Source organism: Petaurus breviceps, unplaced genomic scaffold, assembly GCF_028583685.1.
Source record: "Petaurus breviceps papuanus isolate PSGF00001 unplaced genomic scaffold, PetGlider_PUasm1.0 90847, whole genome shotgun sequence".
Lineage (NCBI taxonomy): Eukaryota > Metazoa > Chordata > Mammalia > Diprotodontia > Petauridae > Petaurus > Petaurus breviceps.
The window spans coordinates 16,167,449-16,187,783 of NW_027187360.1; the positions used below are offsets into that span (position 1 = coordinate 16,167,449).

A 20,335-nucleotide genomic window follows, 5' to 3' on the forward strand; every position below is an offset into this window, starting at 1 on the left:
CTTATCTCAAATGCCACCTCCTACATGAAGCCATTTCTTATTTCTCCAAATGCTAGTATCTCCCTCATACTGCCTTGTCTTATATTTATTTTGTTTATATGTACATGTATACATGTACATATACATGTATTCCCCTACAAAACATAAGAGCCTCGAGGGAAGAGCATATTTCTTTTTTGTCTTTGTATCACCATTGCCTCGCACCGTACTTGGCACATGGCAGTAGCATAACAAATGTCTGTAGTTTGGTGATTGAGATCTATAAAAATGAGATAATTTATGGAAAATGTCTTTGAAAGTGCTATGTAAACATAACATGATGAAGATGTTACTGCTGCTATAATTTCTATATGTAAATGTATGAAATCACATCCTCTGAGGGATGAGGACCACCCAAGAAAAACATCCCAAATGCCCTTTGTTCTGGTATTTTATTTAAAGCTGAAGGAGGGTGGGACTTTTAAGCCCACCATATTCCCATCATTTTCCTCTCTCTCAAACATCTGTTCTCTAGTGGTTCCTAAGATGTCACGGAGAGCTCATAGCATCATAGAATGTTAGAGACAGAAGAAAGGAAGTGGGGTGGGCTAGTGGAAAAAAACATGGGATGTGGAGTCAAGGGACCTGGCTCTGCCTCTTCCCACCTGTGTGATTCTGGTTAAATCAATTAATCTCCCTCATTTTACTGACTGTAAAAGTAGAGTTGGAGTTGGTGATTTCTAAGATCCCTTCAGTTCTAAAACCTTAAAGATACATGAATCACATTTCACAGATGAAGATATTGAAGTTCAGAGAATTTATATTTTTATTTAGCTTATGCCTCTGGGGAAAAGCTTCACATGGGTAATCAGGAATTTTAACTCCAAGAAAAAAGAAAGTCGAAACATGCTTTCCCCCCCACATCAATTGTAAAAGAACACATTTAACTTAGGAATAAATATGTCGTTGCCTTTAAGGAAACCAGACTTGTTATAATATCCCATTCATTACATTTCTCAGAAAAGTAATATCATCTCATCCCTTCTTTAGGTCCTCCTCAAGAACGAAGGACTAACAGCAAACATCCATTTAACAAACAGTTATTGAGTGTCTACTTTGTGCTAGGTAGGACTGTGCTGGAGGAAAGATGAAGATGGAGGAAAGATGAAAAAGATAGAGTCTCCTAAGAAACTTATTATGGAGTAAGAAAATAAGATCCATGCAGAAATAGTTCTCATACAATAGCAGGAAATGGCTGGTGTCAGAGGATAAGTAATTAGTCAGGCAGTTAACAGTCACTTATTAAGTGATTAAATCTGACAGTCACAGAGCTAAGTGCTGGGAATACAAAGAAGGCAAAGGGCCTGCCCTCAAGTAGCTCTCATTTAATGTAAGAGACAATGTTCCAACAACTGTGTGCACAAGAGATATACAGGGTAGATGGAAGATAAACTCAGACGGAGACACTAGCCTTAAGGAGGACAGGAAAAGGTTCCTTGTAAAATGCAGTATCTTCGTTGAGAAGCAAGGAATGCCAGGAGGAAGGAATGGGAGGGAGAACATTTGAGGCATGGGGGACAATCAGTGAAAAATTGGGCAATGGAGCATCTTGGTCAAAGAAAAGCAAGGAAGCTGGCTGGAATATATAGAGGGAAGCAAAGTGTGAGAAGATTGAAATGAAGTATTGCAGAAGTTCAGAGAAAGGGAGGGAGAGATCACCAAAGCTTTTTGGAAGGGATAGCATTTCAACTGCACCTTGAAGTTTGGATAAGAATTTGAGAATGGGAATAGGGGAAGAGGGCATTCCAGGTGGAGGGATGGAAGGCACTTCTGTCGCTTTTATAAAAGCTGAATTGGAAGTTCCCTAAAAGAGTAGATTTCTTTGCGATTCATAAAAGAGGAATAACAGTCTGGGTTTTATGACAATTATGTTACAAATTTCTTCCTCTTTCCCACCATTTTTTGTTCCTCTTTTAAATCCTAGGTAACTGCTTTGTGCTTTAGATGTCTATGGTAAATAAGGCTGACCTATTTAAAAACAACAACAACAATAACCTAAGAAATTATGTTCTAAAACCATTGCACCAGAATCCAGAACTCCAAAACACTGAGGTCATTCATCAGTGGAGTGAGGTGAGATAGGAATGGACTAGGAAGGGAAGGACAGAGAGAGGAAAGGCAGTATTTCCATGGACAGGGAGTTCTTCAGTTGAAAAAAAAAAGGGGGGGGTGACTTGGCATAGTAGATAGAGTTTTGAATGTGGAATCAGGAAGACACAAGTTGAAATTTGGCACTTTCTAGCTGTGTGGCCTTGGGCAAGTCATTCACTGGTCTTAGTCTCAGCTTCTTAATCTGCAGGATAAGAGCGCTTACCCCACAAAGGTATGGGGAAGATCTTATGAAATAATAATTGTAAAGTGCTTTGTGAACCCTAAAGTACTACAAAAATGTTTGTTATTATTTAAATGTGTATGTTTAAATTTAGATTCAGAGCTCAACAAGATAAAGTGAAGTGTTCCCCAGATGTCTGAATAGAAGGAAAACCAAAGAGAAATAGGGAAGCTCAATTCAATAAACATTTGTTAGGCATGTGTTATATTCAGAGTATTGTGCTGGGTACAAGAGCAGGCTAATCTTAGGTTACTACAGCAAGCTAAGCCATTTTGACTGGACCGCAGAGGAATGTATAATGGGAAAGTGGCCTGGAGCTAGAGTATATCATCAGTTCATATTTTTATAGTCATATAATTAACTAAGCTCAAAATTAACAGTCCTGGGATTGAAGAGTTTATATTCTAAGGGGCAGAGGGTATATAAAATATAGATAAATATAACACAAGGTAATTTGGGAAGGCAGAGAATATCAAGAATGGGGGATCAGGGAAGGTTAATGGAGAGTATATCACCTGAGCTAAATATTTCAGGAAGATAAGAATTTTGAGAGGCATAAATAATGAGGAAATATGTTCTGGGTATGGATAAACGTCTATTTTGAGGGAAGAAATGAAATGAATGTCATGTTCAGGAAACAAACTGGGAAGAGTAGTTTGACTGATACCCAGAATGCATAAAAGAGGGTAGTATCATATGAACTAAGGCTGCAAAGGTAGTTTGGAACTATAATGTTAAGAACCATAAATTCCAGTTCAAAAAGAGTCTATAGAAAGACACTGAACATTTTTTTAGTGAAGGAGTGATATAGTTAGACCTGTTGAGATGATTTTGGTGGGAGTAGGGGATAGCTTTATGGAGTAGGGATTGGAGAGTAAGAGACTAGAAATAGGGGAGACAAATTAGAAGGGGATAAGAGGTGGCAAAGGCCTCTACCAGGATGGCGACCATATGAATGAAGAGGATGAATGCAAAAGAGGTTGTGAAGGTAAAAGTGACCGATTGGATCTAGGGAGCAAGGTGGAGGAAGTTAAAAAAAAAATGAGCGTGTGAACTAACCTGGGTGACTGAGAGTGAGGTAGAGAGAGAGTGGATACCCTCCACAGAAAAAGGGGAGTTTGGAGGGAGGTCAGCTTTGGTGGATGGGGGAAGATAACCAGATCCCTCTTATACATATTGAGTTTGTCATGCTTATGTTATATCCAGATGTAGATGGTCCATGGACAGATGATGATGCAAGAATAGAGTTCAGGAGATATGTTAAAACTGGATAAGGAGATTATGGAGTCATTTGTATACAGATGTAATGTGAATCCATGTGAACAGATGAGATCAAGGATGCTAGAATGTAGGGAAAGGAAAAGGAGGCCTCAGACTGAAACTTGGGGGATAGCCACTTAATGGTTGGTAGATGGACGATGATTGTCTATTTTTAGTTTAAGACCCTTGGGAATGGTAGCTTTGGTTCAAAAACTTTCTCCCAACCCTGTAGTTATCATTAGTGACCCAAGTTTCCTGCACATATGGATATCTCTACAATTTATGTCTCCTTGTATAACATAACATAAATCGTTGTTCAGTCATTTTTCAGTGTGTCTGACTCTTTGTGACAACATTTGGGATTTTCTTGACAAAGATTTTGCCATTTACTTCTCCAGCTCATTTTACAGATAGGGAAACTGAGACAAACTGGGTTAAGTAACTTGCCCAAAGTCACACAGTTAGTAAGTCTCTGAGGCCAAATTTTGAACTCAGGAAGTTGAGTCTTCCTGACTCCAGGGTTGGCACTCTATTCACTGTACCACCTAGCTGCCCTAAGGTCACCTAAATATTTAGTGGCAAAGTTTGGGCTCAATCTCCAGTTTTCCAATTTCCTATCCAGTTTAAGGAAAGGCAAGAATCTTTCCATAGCTTCCATGTTTTGTCTTTTTGCCTATTTAGCCACAATGTGAAACCTTCTCTATGAAAGTAAAAGTGCAACCACATAGATTAAGAGTCAAGATACTGGGACTTTGGTCCTGGCAATGCCACTAACTCACTGCATGGCCTCAGGCAGGTCATTTATTAAATTCACAGAACCTCAGAATGAAAAAGGATATGGGACATTGTCTAGTCCAATTCATCCCTAAATCAGAACTCTCTCTACAAATGCCTGACACATGGTCAATCCGGTTTTGGCTTGATAAGGAAGAACCTCCTACTTCCACTAGCTGTGTTTTTGGGTAACTTGATTATACAAACTGCGGTCTACTTCTCTGTAACTTCCATCCGTCACTCTGAGTTTTACTCTGTGTGGTCATGCAAGACAAGTCTAATTCTTTTTCTACATCTTAATCTTATTCCAAGTTAAGCATTCACAGTTCATTCAGTTAATCCTCTTGTGCTGTGCTGTCCTAGGTCTTAAAAAGGGAAGAGGGTGGAGTTTATAGTATAGGCTAAAATTCTTGAACTTAGTATTTTTTAAGGTGGCTAATATGAAGGAAGCAGTAATCTCAAAGGGATAGCTTGTCTTCATCAAGAATAGACTATATCCCTTTAAGCTGTTTCCTTTTTTTTTTTTACAGCTTTATTATCCTAGCAGATCAAAGAAATGCTATCGTTTATCTTGCTTTTAAGAAAATATTTGGTCATGTTTCTCATTCTCTTTTTGTTGACAAGCTGAAGAGATGTGATTGGGACATTAGCACATTTAGATGGATTTAAAACTAATTTAATGCCTTAAATCAGAGTCACATGGTTCAATACCTACTTAGAAAGAGGTTTCCAGTGTAGGACCTCAGGGTTCTCTGCTTGACACTCTATTGTTAGTTGTTTTTTTTAATTAAAATTTTTTGATAGAAGCATCAGTGGCATGCTTATCAAATCTGAAAATGTTCAAAAATCTAGAATGGATAGCTAAAAAACACATCAGCTGATAAATTTCAGTTCTAGAAATATCCTGATAAGGTAGACCGTTGGACTGAACCTAATAAGATAAAAGTTAATGGATATAAATTCAAAGTTGTATGATTGGTGTAATAAAATCAACTGCACAAATACAAGATGGGAGGGGCGGCTAGGTGGCACAATGAATAGAGCACTGGCCCTGGAGTCAGGAGGACCTGAGTTCAAATCTGGCCTCAGATACTTGACACACTTACTAGCCATGTGACCTTGGGCAAGTCATTTAATCCCAATTGCCCTGCCTTCCCCCTCCAAAAAGAAAAAGAAACAAATATAAGATGGGAAAGGCATAGCTAGACACCTTTTTTTATCTAAACAAGATCTGGTGTTTTAGTGAATTTCAAATTTTACATGAATAAATAGCATAAGGTAGCAACCAGAAAGCTTTTGCAATATATAACCTTCATTAAAAGAGCTATCACTTCTAGGAATAAGTAGGCATGATAAATCCCTCTTTACTCTGCCCTGGTCAGAATAAGTCTAAAATATGAGGTTCATTTCTGAGAAGTACATTTTAGGACGCACATTGACAAACTGTAGATCATCCAGAGAATGGAGACCAAAATGATGAAAAGTCTTGAGATCATACCATATGAGGATGAAAATAAGTTGTAGAAACCTGGGATGTTTAATCGGGAAAAGAGAAGATTCAGAGGAGATATGAGACCTGTCTATTAATGTTTTAAAATACGGAGTATTTAAAGCTGAGACTTCACACAATCTAGTCCCATACCCCCAACTTAAAGATGAGGAACCTGAGCCCCACAGTGGTCACACAGGTAATAAGTCACAGAGTCAAAGTTTGAACACATGTTCTCAGACACCAAATCTATAGCTTTCCTCCATAACACATGCTTCTGAAAGGCTGCCATTGTATATAAGAAGAACAAGATGTGTTCAACTCAGCCCTAGAAGCAGAACTAAGAGCAAAGAATAGAAGTAGCACCAAGACAGACAGAAGCTTGATTGAAGATAGAATTCAGAAGAGTCATATATATCCCAAAGTGGAAGCAGGTGCTTCAGGATGTAGTGGGTTCCCTTTCCTAAAAGGTCTTCAGACAAATAATGTATGAACATTTGTTGGGCATCTTATAGAAGGGATTATTGTTCATAAAACGTGTTGGATTAAATGGCATCTGAAGTCTCTTGCAACTCTAAGATTCTCAGTCTATAATTTCTATTCCTGGGGCCATTTCTCTTCTCCACAATGTTTTAAAGATCACTCACAATGGCTAAGCAACCATGTCCACCAGTTCTTTCACTATCCTGAGATATAATTTGTCTGGACCTGGTAACTTTAGCTCGTTATATACAGCGAGATACTTATTTATCATGTGTTTCAGTTACCTATGAACCATTTTTCTGGTTTCGTTTTTCCTTTACATTTCAAAGGCAGTTCTCCTGGTAGAGAAAAAAGAAAACAAGAGGTGTGTAGTTCTTTCTCTCATCCTTTATTATGCTTGTCCTATTCACTTTGAGCAAAAGTCTTTGAAACCCTTCTCTGATACTTCTTCCCAACCACCAACGTAGGTAGAATAAATCCTTTTTTGGTTTCCCTCGGCAATCTTCACCAGTCTCAGCTCATTCTGACCTTTAGTACTCTTGGCAAATATTCTTTGATGCTTTACATTTGTGTTCATACTGTTATTTGCCCTTGCTTCCATCTTCAGTACATTTCTTTCACAACTAAGTTGTTCATGAGTCCCCCATTGATTCACACCAGTTTCTTTGGACAATTTTCCATTTTCCTCCTAATAAAAACCATTTATCTTTTTTTTCTGAGAGTTTCTAATCTCTCCCAGAAGGAATCCCCCTGTAGAATTTTTGTCCATATGAACCTACCTATCTTCCTCTGAAAACTTTGAAACCTTTGCCCAAAATCCAAGTTTCATTTGTGACTATACCTTGTTTTGTTTTTTGTCAAATAGGGTGGTTACTTAAGTTTAATTCAGTAGAAGAAAATTAAGTGCTTTCTGCAGGTTAGGTGATCTAGGTACTAGAGATACAGAGTATATGACATGATATTAAATAAGTAAATAGAAAGAAAATAGGAAGGAGAAAATACTTACATGGAGGGAAGGAATCAGAGAAGGACATAATATGTAGGAGGTAGCAGCTGAACTGAACCTTGAAGGAGGAATTCTAAGAGATAGAGTTGGGAGGAAAATCATTTCGGGGACAGGAGACAACCTGTACAAAGATGTATAGGAAAGAGATGGAATGTGAAATTCAAAAAGCAGTAGACCACTTTGGCTGAAATGTAGAATATATGAAGGGAAGTCATATGAAATGGCAAGAGAAATGGATGGGAGACAGATTGTAAAGGACTATAAATGCTATTTGAAAGAGTTTATATTTTACCCTCTAGGCAAAGGAGCCCCTGAAGATTTCTGAGCAAGAAAGGCATTTTTTTGGTCTGCTAAATTCTTTGGGAAGATTAATTTGACAGCTTTTTAGGATATATTAGAGAAAGAAGAGACTGGAAGCAGGGAGATCAATTAGATGGTGGTCACAATGGTTCAGGTGAGAGGCTATGTTGAGATGAACAAAATGATAATAATAACTGATATTGACAGAATGCTTTAAAGATTTCAAAGTGCTATTATGTAGTAGACTAAGTGTCTGAGGCTCATGGCACTTGTTCCAAGGGTTGAAGAGTTGGTTAGGATGTCCCGCCCATTTGCCAACATTTAGCAGTATAGGTTTGTTAGTGGAATAATTGTGTCAAACATTACCTCCTAATTTCACTAATGGTGAAAGCAAATTACAAAATGCAGTGCATGTAAATTCTAGCAATGCTATTTGTAATAAATCAATCATAGCTTTAAATTTAGGAATCACATAGAATTAAAACAGCAAGAAAGCTAATAAGACCCCCATGGGTACTTTCAGATAAGGGGCACACTTCCCTGGGTGTAGAGAGTTTCCACTCTTTCACCAGTTTTCTCCATGCCTCTACAATCCCCAGAACCCATGTGATGATTAGATGATGAGTCTTTGTCACTGGTGTGAACTGAGCCTGGATTACTCTTGTTCATATAGAGATAAACCTCTGTTTCTTAATTTTATTTTATTTTTTGCTTTTTGAAGGGGGAAGGTAGAGCAATTGGGGTTAAGTGACTTGCCCAAGGTCACGTGGCTAGTAAGTGTTAATTGTCTGAAACCAGATTTGAACTCATCCTGATTCCAGGGCTGGCACTCCATTTACTGAGTCAACTAGCTGCCCCTATACCCCTGTTTCTTAAGCCACTCCTTATTTGTAAGGCGCCAGATTTTAAGCATTTTGGAAAAGTTAAGGGCACTTTTGCCTGGGCTCATGGACAATGTTTTCTAAGGCAAAGCAACAAGTCTTTAATATACACTTTCTGTTGGGGTGGCTAGGTGGTGCAGTGAATAGAGCACCAGCCCTGGAGTCAGGAGGACCTGAGTTCAAATCCGACCTCAGACACTTAACACTTACTAGCCGTGTGACTTTGGGCAAGTCACTTAACCCCAATTGCCCCTCCAAAAAGCAAAAATACACACACACACACACACACACACACACACACACACACACACTTTCTGTGAGCCAGACACTGTGCTAAGTTGCTGGGTTATAATTGTGAGCCAAAAGAAAGGCAGTCCCTGCCCACAAGAAGCTTACATTCTTGTTTTTCTTTTTGGAGGGGGGAAGGCAGGGCAATTGGGATAGTAAGTGTTAAGTGTCCGAAGCCGGATTTGAACTCAGGTCCTCCTGACTCCTGGGCCAGTGTTCTATTCAGTGTATCACCTAGCCTCCCCAAGAAGCTTACATTCTAACAAGGGAAGACAATGCACAAAACAGCTGAAAAGGGGATAATGCTAATGAAGTCAGGAAAGTCAAGGGCAGTGCCAGGAGGGGAATAAAGGTTGGTCAACATGAGCCTTTCCGCAAAATGGAAGCCCAGGAGGAGCTCACTGATAGGAGAAGGGGGATGGCATGGTAAAGGGCTTTTCCAGGATGAAAGGTCCAGAGGAAGAGATGAATGTTGCAGGGTAAGGAGACATCACACGCTAAGGAAAATCCCAGGGTAAGACTCAACTGCAGCTGAAGCATGATGACAAAATCCAGAAAAGCAGAGCCAAAAAGAAGGTTGGTCAGGTTGGATCCCTCTCCAAATTACAGGCTCTAGAGGGAACTCATCAAAGAGGGAAAAGGGGGCAGGCATGGTGGAGGAAGATTCCAAGGCAAGAAGGCATCAGGAGAAAATGAATATTCCAGATTGAGGAGGCCTCAGACACTAAGAGAAGTTCCAGGGTGAGATGACAGCTGAGACATGGCACCTGAGGACTAATTGGCCAGGCTGGTGTGGGTGGGTAGCTAGATGGTGGAGTGGACAGTGACAGGCCGAAGTCATGAAGAATTGAGTTCAAATGTAGCCTCGGATACTTTACCTGTTGTATGACTCTGGGCAAATCACTTAATCCTGTTTGCCTCAGTTTCCTCATCTGTAAAATAATCTGGAGAAGGAAATAGTAACACTTCAGTATCTTTGCCAAGAAAACCCCCAAAAGGGTCATAAAGAGTCAGATGTGACTGAAGAATGACTAAACAAAACCATATGCCTAACTCTTGGATGATCTTTATTATACTATAATTGGTCTTTGGGGCAACTTGGCCTGTACACACCTTCAGGGTCCTTGGTGGTCTCAGATGTTGTCTCTTATCCCCTATTATCTGTAGAGATTTATTTAAGGATTCCCATAGTTAGCCTAAATAATATATACATGATATTGGGAGGTGGTAGATGGAATGAACTTACAGCTAGGTTTACTGAATGATGGTGGCAAGGTGATGAACTGAAAACAAGAAAGACTATACCTATTCTTCTTTCTGGCTCAGTGTATTGAGGGCACATGAGAGAAGGGGCACCCAGTACTGGTGAGGGCCACCAGGGAAGCAGTGTTATGTTGTGAATCCAGTTTCTATAAATGGCAAGATATGGGAAGTGCATAAGAAAAGGAGACATACACTGAAAGGAAATTTGTTAACAATAGCTTTGGGGTTCCAGAAGTAACAACACATAAGAAGTCAGTGCAAGATATGGAATATGGAGAGGGTAGGATTGAGGTGGATCGAGATGAGAGTTAAAGAAAGATATTTTTGTAGACAGTAACTCGCAGTCACAGAGCTAAGGAGAAAAGCAGCTGAGTTTCCCCACCATCGTGGGCCTATACTCCAGTCCACTGAGGTCTGAACACTCCAGAGTACTGTGATGACTGATCATGATTTCAGTGCAAGTGCAAGAAAGCACAGCTGGTTATTCCAAGTAGAAGAGAAAAGGGAGCTCGTGGATGAAAAAGGGAGGGGAAGGGTTGTATGGGGGACTTGAGGAAAGGAGAAAATTTGAAACAGTCACAGTAGAGAATGAGCATGATAGAGGGGTTAAAGGTTTGTGTTGTTGAAGTGAAGGCCTAGATGAGGTTAAATAACATCTATTTGTGATGCACCCAGACAGTATGGTTGCCCGCCTTCCTCCATCTCTATTAAGCAGTATATCAATGGGAGTACAGAAGGCAGATGGTGGGAATAATTCAGAGATGGGGTTTGGCAGTGTAAGATTTAGATTGAGAGGTGGTTAAAGGATTTATTTTTAAAATTATTTTTATTTTGTAAAGTATTTCCCAATTACACATAAACAATTTAATAATCATTTTTCAAATTTTGAGTTCTAAGTTCTCTTCCTTTTTCCTATCCTTTCCCTCTCCATGAAAAGGCAAGCTATTTGATATCAATTCTGCATGTGAAGTCATGCAAAACATCTTCATATTAGCTATGCTGCAAAAGAAAACACAAACAAAATAAAACAGTAAAAATAAGGAAAGCTTTTAAAAAGTCTTTCAGAGTTAATCAGTTATCTTTCAAAAGGGAGATAGTATTTTTCATCATGAGTCCTTTGGAATTGATTGTCTTGGATAATTTCTTGATCAGATTAGCTCTTTCACAGTTGATTATCTGTACAATGTTGCTGTTACTGTGTACAATGTTCTAGTTCTGCTAACTTCATTTTGTATCAGTTCATATAAATCTTCCCAGGCTTTTCTGAAACCATTCTCCTCCTCATTTCTTATAGCTCAAAAGTACTCTATCACAAAAGTACTCTATCACAATCATATACTACAATCTGTGCAACCATTCCCCAGTTGATGGGCATCCCCTTGATTTCTGATTCTTTGCCCCCACAAAAAGAGCTGCTATAGATATTTCTGTGCAAATAGGTCCTTTTATGTTTCTTTTGGGATGCAGACCTAAAAGTGGTATCAAAGGGAATGCAGTTTTCTATCCCTTTGGGCATAGTTTCAAATTATTCTCCAGAATGGTTGGACTAGTTCAAAACACCACCAATAGTGCATTAGTGTCATAATTTTTCCACATTCCCTCCAGCATTTGGCATTTTCTTTTCTGTCATGGTAGCCAATCTCATATGTGTGAGGTGGTACCTCAGAATTGTTTTAATTTGCATTTTTCTAATCAGTACTGATTTAGAGCATTTTTATGTGACTATTAATGACTTTGATTTCTTCTTCTAAGGACTGCCTATTTATATCCTTTGACCATTTGCCAACTAGGGTATAGCTTTTATTTCTATAAATTTAGCTCAGTTCCCTTTATATTTGAGAAATTTGCTATAATTTCCCCCCCAATTTCCTATTTTCCTTTTAATGTTGGCAGCGTTAGTTTTGTTTGGGAAAAAGTTTTTTTTTAAATTTCATGCAATAAGAATTATTCGTTTTACCTCCACAATCCTCTCTATCTCTTGTTTGATCATAAACTCTTCTCTTATCCATAGATCGGACAGGCATATATTTTCTATGCTCCTCTAATTTACTTATGATAGCACCCTTTATGTCTAAATCATTTATCCATTTTGACTTTATCTTGGTACACAGTGTGCAATGTTGGTCTATGCCTAGTTTCTGTCAAATTGCTCCCCAGTTTTCCCAGCAACTTTTATCAAATATTGAGTTCTTTCCCCAAAATCTTGGATCTTTGGAATTATCAACCATTTGATCACTATGGTCATTTCCTATTATTAATCTATTCCACTGATCCACTGCTCTATTCTTGGTCAGTACCAGACTGTTTCGATGTAATATAGCTTGTAATATAGAACTATTAGGCTTCTTTCCTTCACATTTTTTTTAATTCCCTTGATATTCTTGATCTTTTTTTCTTTCAGATGAATTTTGTTACTATTTTTCTACTCTTAAAAATAATCCTTTGGTAGTTTGATTGCTATGGCACTGAATAAGTTAACTTTAGCAGAATTGTTATTTTTATTATGTTGTCTTGACCTACCCATGAACAATTAATATTTCTCCAGTTATAAAGAGCTGTCTTTGTATGAAAAGTATTTTGTAATTCCGTTCCATATGATCCCTGGGTTTGTCTTGGCAGGTGGACTCCCAGATATTTTATATTGTCTGCAGTTATTTTTAATGCAATTTCTCTTTCTATCTTTTCCTGCTGAGTTTGTTGGTAGTACATAGAAATGTTGGTGATTTATGTAATCTTCTTTTATATCCTGCAACTTTCTCGAAGTTGTTCATTGTTTCAACTAGTTTTTTAGATGATTCTCTAGGGCTCTGTAAGTATACTATATCATCTTCAAAGAGTAATAGTTCTGTTTCTTCATTGTGGATAAAGCATTTATTAAATATTTTCTATGTGCTGGGTACTATACTAAATTTGGAAATACAAATATAAGCAAAGAGATAGACAGTCCCTATTCTTAGGAAGCTTACTAGCTATGTTACTCTGGGCAAGTCACTTAACCCCTTTCTGCCTCAGCTTCTGAACTGTAAAATAGGGATGATAATAGCAACTACCTTACAGGGTTATTGTGAGAATCAGACGAGGTATTTGTAAATCACCCAGCATAAAGCCTGGCACCTAGTAGGTCCATAATAAGTATTTATTCTTTTCCCTTTCCTTTCCTTTCCTTCCCCCTTTTCCTTTCCTTTTCCCTTCCATTTCCTCTTTCCTTTCTCACCTGTTCTAGCATGGGAAACCATTCCAAACAAGGGAGCTAAAAACACATGTCAAGAGGAAGGTAGCCACATGGGGACAAGGTGAAGAAGCAGTCTAGGTGGTCAGGAACTGGTCTGGGCTTGAAGAACGCTGTGGTGATGTGAATGATTCCCCAAATGGAGATTTGGGAGGACCTCTTCATTCACAGGAAGATACTATAGGTGATGAGGCATTACCATTGTGGGAAGAAAGATGTGTTGGGATGGAGGTGGAGTGATATTTTGGCAGAAGTCATGAAAAGGTCTAGGGTTGAAAAAAGAGAATGAGATGTTATAGGACAAGGAATTAAAGAGTAAGAGATGAGATAGAATTGAACTGGTTAACTGTAGGGTCAAAACTCAGAAGGGAGAAAAGTAAAGCCAGGACATGGATGATGGCTTAAGACTGGGGTGGGGAAACCTGTGGCCTTGAGGTCACATGTAGCCTTCTAGGTCCTCAAGTGTGTCACTTTGACTCAATCAGTTGAAGACCTAAAAGGCCACATGTGGCCTTAAGATTGCAGGTTCCCCATCCCTGACTTAGGAGAATATTGAGGGATGCAGGGACAAGAGGTTATGGTGAAGACAAAAAATAGTTTTAATATATAGGTATAGAGTATTAGGAAGTTATGGTCAGATAAAAGAATTTCAAAATTCTTAATCATGGAGGTGGAATAATTGTGGAAGATGGTAAAAGGTGAAAAACCAGTGATATCTTAATGGGCAAATCCAGTGGTCTTTTCTCAGTCCTCATTCTTTTTGACCTAGGGAAAGTTTCTTCAGTGAAGCAAAGAAAGGGTTGGAGAGGAATAAGTAAAGTGAAACATAGTTGGGGATTTACTAAAATAATTATCCAAGAGAAGCAGTCACCAATCAGGAGAACATGGACCCAGGACTTTCAGCTTTTGCGGAATTTCTGCTTCAAAGATGGAGTGAAAGCTATATATGCCCTTCCTGAAAATCATTTTTAAACTATATAAATGTTATCTGTGATTATTACTTCATTCAATAGTCAAAAGATTCCTGATTTCATCTCTGTAGATAAACCGTCTAAAGACATAATTGACTTAGTGCATAGTTCCTATGTTGTAGCCCCCAAAAGTCCACCTCTCTATGGCAAACCTTCTGGTAATCAACATCTCTTCATTTAGTGTATTTGGGCCTGAGGTGATGAAACCTGTTTGTCATTAGATTCATCAATAAAGGCTTTGCAGCTTAGTGGAATCTGTCAGAATCTGTACTACATTAGGCATACGTAGCCTTTGAGATCTCATGCTAGGTAGAATAAGACTTTAATGAACGATTATTACAATTTTATGTTTTATCAGAGGCAGTAGGTTATAGAAGATGAAATGTTGCTCAAGGCCTGGGTTGAGGTCTTGGCTCCGTCATGTGTTACCGGACCCTTTATCTTTGTAGGCCTATATTTCCTTATTTGTTAAAAAAAAAAAAATAGAATAAAAAGGAGGGGATAGAAGACAAGGATAGAGACTGAATTCGTGATTTCATGGATTAAGGTAACTCTCTGATGAGAAAACTCCATCTAGCTATGCAGATCAGTGGTGTTAAACTCTAGTAAGAACAGGGGCCACTAAAACATACTTAAGGAACCCTACCCTGAGGACTACATAGAGACTTAGAAAATCACTCATGTTCATAGATTTCCTTTTCAAAATTAATGCATCAACACATTAAAACCATATAGTAAGCACATATTAATCAGATTCAGACTGCACTCAGGAGTGTTGTGGGCCACATGTTTGCTCCCTCTAGACCAGAACACCGAGAGGTGAAGTAAAAGTCACACAGGTTAGTCCAAGGGTGGGGAATCTGCAGTCTCGAGGCCACATGTGGCCTTCTAGGGTCCTTGGGTGTGGCCTTTTGACTGAGCCCAAGTTTTATAGAACAAAGCCCTTTATTAAGAGAACCTTGAGGACCTAGATGGCCACATGTGTCCTTGAGGTTGCAGGTTCCTCACCCCTGGAGTCTGTTAGAGGTGAGACTTGAACAGGTCTTCCTGTCTCTGAGGTTTGCTATCTATATACTATGCCATGTTACCTGTTTCAATAACAGAGGTAATCATACTCATACTAAGAGAAAATCTCTTTGTAAACCTTAAAATATTATATAAAATTAGCTATTATTATGTAAAATATGTGTCATATAACAATGTAGACTGTGAACGTATCCACATAATACATATATAAGGAGTGATGTCCAGAGAAGGGAGTTTTGGTTTGGGAAGTCATAGAGATGGTAAATGGAGGCACAGAACAGTAGAATGTTATACCCTTTCTGGAAGGAATAGTAATATTGATTTATTACTGTTCCCAGAACAACATATGAAAATGTTGTCTCCTCCTACTAGAATTTAAACTCCATGAGGGCAAGAACTGTCTGACTTTTGTATTTGTAACCCCAGGCCCAGCACCTTATAGGTTCTTATTTTTTTTCATTTATACATTCATATACATATATATCTCCTATCACATTCATATATGTATATGTAATATATATATACACATGTATATATATATATATATTTACGTACATTTGAATGAATGAAACAGTATACTGATAAGGACCAGATCTATGATTTCTCTGGTATAGGGAACTACCTGATGAAAAAACTCCCTAACTATACAGGTTGACACCTTCTATGCTACTCACAGTCTTAAATAATTGTCTATAGCAGAGGTATCAAACACTGCCAGCAGGGCCAACCAGATTTTAAAAATGTAATTAGAAATAGGTAACAAAATAATTAAAACTACAATAGAACATAGATTGTGTTAATATGTGGTTTTCTAGGACAATATACAGCCTGTCAGGGATCTTTATGTGTGGTTAAGTGGCCTATTTCCATCTGAGTTTGACCACTGAGAGGCTAAAGTAATTTGTTCAGGGGCATGGCCAGTATCTTGTTTGAAGCAGAGGGTGAACCTTGGGCTTCCTCCAAAGCTTCCTTTCTGTCCATTACTCCAGTCTGCTTCTCAACAAATTATGGTATGATAAACTATTTTGAAATATGATAATCAGTAATAATAATGGAAATGAGAAGTAGAAAGGCCAGCAATAACAATAGTGTTTATTTAACACTTTAAACTTTTCAAAGTGCTTTAGATCTCAGGATCTTATTTAATCCTTACAACAGCCCCAGGACTAACTTTAGAGTTAGGAAGACTGTACAGCCTTAAACAATTCACTTAACTTTCAGTGTTCTGGGCAACTGGCTAAGATTATAAGTTGTAGAGAAATGACCAATTTGCATTGGTTAATTTTTTTTTCTCTGAGAGGTCTCTAAATTAAAGTTCAGGACAATGACCCTCCCCTTCCCCAAAAAAGAAAGACATCATTACTTTAAAAAAATTTTTTTATCATAATTTTCCTTTGTATTTATTTGATTCACTGGAAGAGAAGTGACCTTGGACTGGAAAAGAGTAGAGAAATCTAGTACTTGAAGAAATCAAAATGGGAAGTAAATAGTTTTAAAATTACTCCATAGAAAATCTTTGAAGGGAATTGGAAGACTACCCAATGTGTGAAGATAGTAAGGAGTAAAGAAGAGCAGAGAGAGGGAAAAAGGAGGTTTGTCCAAGAACCAGCCGTGAACCATTCCACATGGACCTTGTGCTTTGACTTTAGAGAAATGTGCATCAGTTGAAGACTGGAGGGTGGGATGTAATTCAAAGGAACCCTTTGGAAAAGTGAGTGTGAAAGTTACTCAAGAACTTTGACTGGGGGGGCAGCCAGGTGACACAGTGGATAGAACCCTGGGTCCTGGAGTCAGGAGGACTTGAGTTCAAATCTGGCCTCAGACATTTGGCACTTACTAGTTGTGTGACTCTGAGCAAGTCACTTAACTCATTGCCTCATAAAGAAAAAAAAAGAACATTGGCTAGTCTGAGAAATAAGGAAAGTCAGAACCCTTCCTTGTTCCAGTGGATCCTCTTTATATGCTGCAGAGGATCAAGATCACATGGTAGAGTAGAGATCAACACTTGCATTGTATTCCTAAAGAAGTTTTGTTGTCTGTTTTGAATCAGCAAAGCAAAAGGAGGCACAACTTCTCTGAGCAAAAGTCTGGTAAGATCTTGTACAGGCTCATTGTTCCTCTCACCCTGATGATGTTTGCTCAGATCCTCCCCTTGTAAAACTACTCCATTCCTCTCACAGCCCATAACACAATTTAAATTTTTGTTCATTTTTCTGTATATTCATACCATTCTATAATTTCTTTGGGGGAGGGTTTCCTGGGAACCACCTAGAATGAATTTAAGCATTGCATTAGTGGGCACACTTTAATTCATTGGTCTGCCCTAATCTAGTCCTCTGTTTTTCCTTTAGTTGAGGTAGTACATCTCTCACACCTCTGACACCAGATATTCAGCCAAGATCCCACCATCCTGTTAGCCTAGCTATTCACAGAAATCATTTCAAGATGAACAGCATGCATTAGCTTCATCCATAACGAAACCACTTTTATAAAATGCTCTATCAGTAGAGACAATTGGTTGAAGAGATAAGAAGTCAGTATCCTGAGCAATAAATAAAATCCCTGAGCCCTGCCAAGTGCCAGGTAGAAAAACTGGCCTCGGGTGAGTTATTATATAAAGTAACTCTCAGTATGATTATGTTTTTAGGAAATTAGTTACTTCTAAACAGGAGTCCAAGGAGCAGTTCAATTCAGATGAAAATCTCATCATGTCATCCCTTTCTGGAAAACAAACATCAGCTAAAAAAGGCTTAAATGTCTCCCTCTCTCTCATCTCTGCCATCATTTGCCTGTCCTGCTATTCCCCAAGAGTTCAGCATTGGCAGAGAAGCTGGGGAGACTTCTCAGGAAATATGTGGAAAAAGTGATTAAGATACAAATCTTGAACAATAGCCACCTTTTGTTTTGGCTGGTCCAGAGTAGAAAATGACTTTTGAAAAGAGGCAAGCAATAGCAATAGTCGCAACAACAATAACATTTATTTCGCACTTTAAGGTTTACAAAGTGATTTACAAATATCTCATTTATTCCTTACAACAACCCTGGGAGGTAGGTGCCATTGTTATTGTCCTTTTACCGGTAAGGAAACTGAGGGAGACAAAGGTTAAGTGACTTGCCCAGGTCACTTAACTGGTAAGTGTATGGGGCTGGACTTGAACTCGGGTGTTTGGTTTTTTGTTTTGTTTTGTTTTGTTTTCATTTCAGATCTAGCATGCTCTCTACTCCACCACTGAGCTACTCACCAGGAGTAGAAAAGCTAATTTCTGTGTGTAGAAGAATTTCAAAGATAGCTAATTTTTCTTTTACTCTTAGAATAAAATGGCTCACAATAGGCAGTGAATTGAGCCTGAGTCAAGGATTCTTGTCCCCCTACTCTTCAGTTCATAGAAAACGATGCAAACAAAGATGGGGTGGATGGGTTGATCAGTCAGTATGAGGTTGTTTGGCTTCTCCCTGCTTTGGAGTTTCTTTGGTATAATTTATTTTTTGTTTGTTTGCAAAAATAAAATGTGGCTAGTTCACCCTTCTACCTATTTAAAGGTTGTGGTCCTGCCTCTGCCGTAAACTTCTCTCATTTTATTTTTCTAGTCACGCTTGGTTTTGTAATAATAAACTGGATGCTTTCATGAATCCTATCTTTTCTTCCCTTGACTAGCCAAGCTGCCTTCACCATCTAGTGAAGAATTAGAGGATGTCAGCCTGTCCTCTGTGGAAGAGTCTGCCCAAGCCTTACCTATTTCTGAATCCACAGACTCCCCCCATAAACACATGGAGAGAAACCCAGCCCAGCTCCCCAGCCCCCCACGGCTTCCAGTCCCACCACCGAAGTCAGTCTCCAATAAAACCAATAAAAATGTAACAGGTTAGTTTTTTGTTCTCTGTTTTTCACCCTTTATTCATCTTCCTGAGTGGGGAAGGGAATGAGAGGGAAAAGGAAAGGGATCTGATGCTAACCAAAGGAATCATTTCCATAATTTCCCATATTTAAGGGAAATTTTGTGTAAAGCTATTTGTTTTTACTCAAAAAGTCAGAAAGAAGTTGAGGGAGTGGGAGGGGGTGCTTACTATAAAAAAAAATAGAACCTTGCACTTAGTAGACCCTTAAATGTGTTTTAATTGAATTGAATATAATTACTTTGATTCAATTCAATACAACAAATATTAAGTGATTACAATGAGGTATTATGCTATACCTTGGCAATATAAAGACCAAAATGAAACAGAACCTGCCTTCAAAGATTTTATGTCGTATTGGTGGGGAATTCAACATACACACAGATTGATGAAATACCAAAGCCAGACCCAATGTGGAGTAGCCAGGGATTTGTCTGAGTGCCACCTAGAGGGACTAGAGCAAGGTGCATTTCCTTCCCACATACCCCAAGAATTCTGACTACCTACTTCCTCTCTCCCCTCCCCACACCTATGGCAGCTGTCCAGGTTCACTCTCAGGGCTTATTGTTGGGGGGGGGGGCAGTGCATCAGGGACTGGCCTTGAAACACTGCCTTACCTGAGGAGGATGTGTCATACGTGACATTAGGGATCAGGGACAAAGGTATACACAACAGCTACCGTACCCTCTCCCCACCCAATCCCTTAGCCTTCTCTGCTCTCCTTTTCCGTGGTATCCTTTAAAACCTTCCTCTATTGTTAAAAAAAAAAAAAACAATCTACCATCCTATATCTCTCACATCCCTTCCATTTTCTGGTGCTTTCTGAAATGTAGCTTTCTCCTGGAGACATGATGTCTCTTGGCACCCCTTCCAAGACTGGATGTTCCTCTCTGATTGTTGACACACAAGGCTAGAAGGAGAAGTTGGCATAACACTTGCTTCTCACTGCTACTTTCACACCCTCCCTGTGCCACCAAACATCTCCTCAGTCTTTTAAAATTCACCCCATCCTATCCAGATTCTCAAGGCTGTCTTTCATAGATCTCCATGTCATTCTCTCTCTCTCTCTCTCTCTCTCTCTCTCTCTCTCTCTCTCTCTC

At 38.8% G+C, this 20,335-nt stretch overlaps 1 protein-coding gene across 16 annotated transcripts in view; it reads left to right on the forward strand.

Moving 5' to 3' along the window:
• PHACTR3 (phosphatase and actin regulator 3) overlaps positions 1 to 20,335 on the forward strand; it is a 313,435-nt gene that overhangs the window by 196,206 nt on the left and 96,894 nt on the right. For 13 of the 16 annotated variants that reach the window (XM_069072503.1, XM_069072505.1, XM_069072499.1 and 10 more), the window contains one exon: positions 18,997 to 19,203. The exons of the other annotated variants lie outside the window; for them this stretch is intronic. In XM_069072503.1, coding sequence (XP_068928604.1) covers positions 18,997 to 19,203 — 207 coding nt within the window. The remainder of the gene's footprint in view (positions 1 to 18,996; positions 19,204 to 20,335) is intronic. 16 annotated transcript variants of the gene reach the window in all.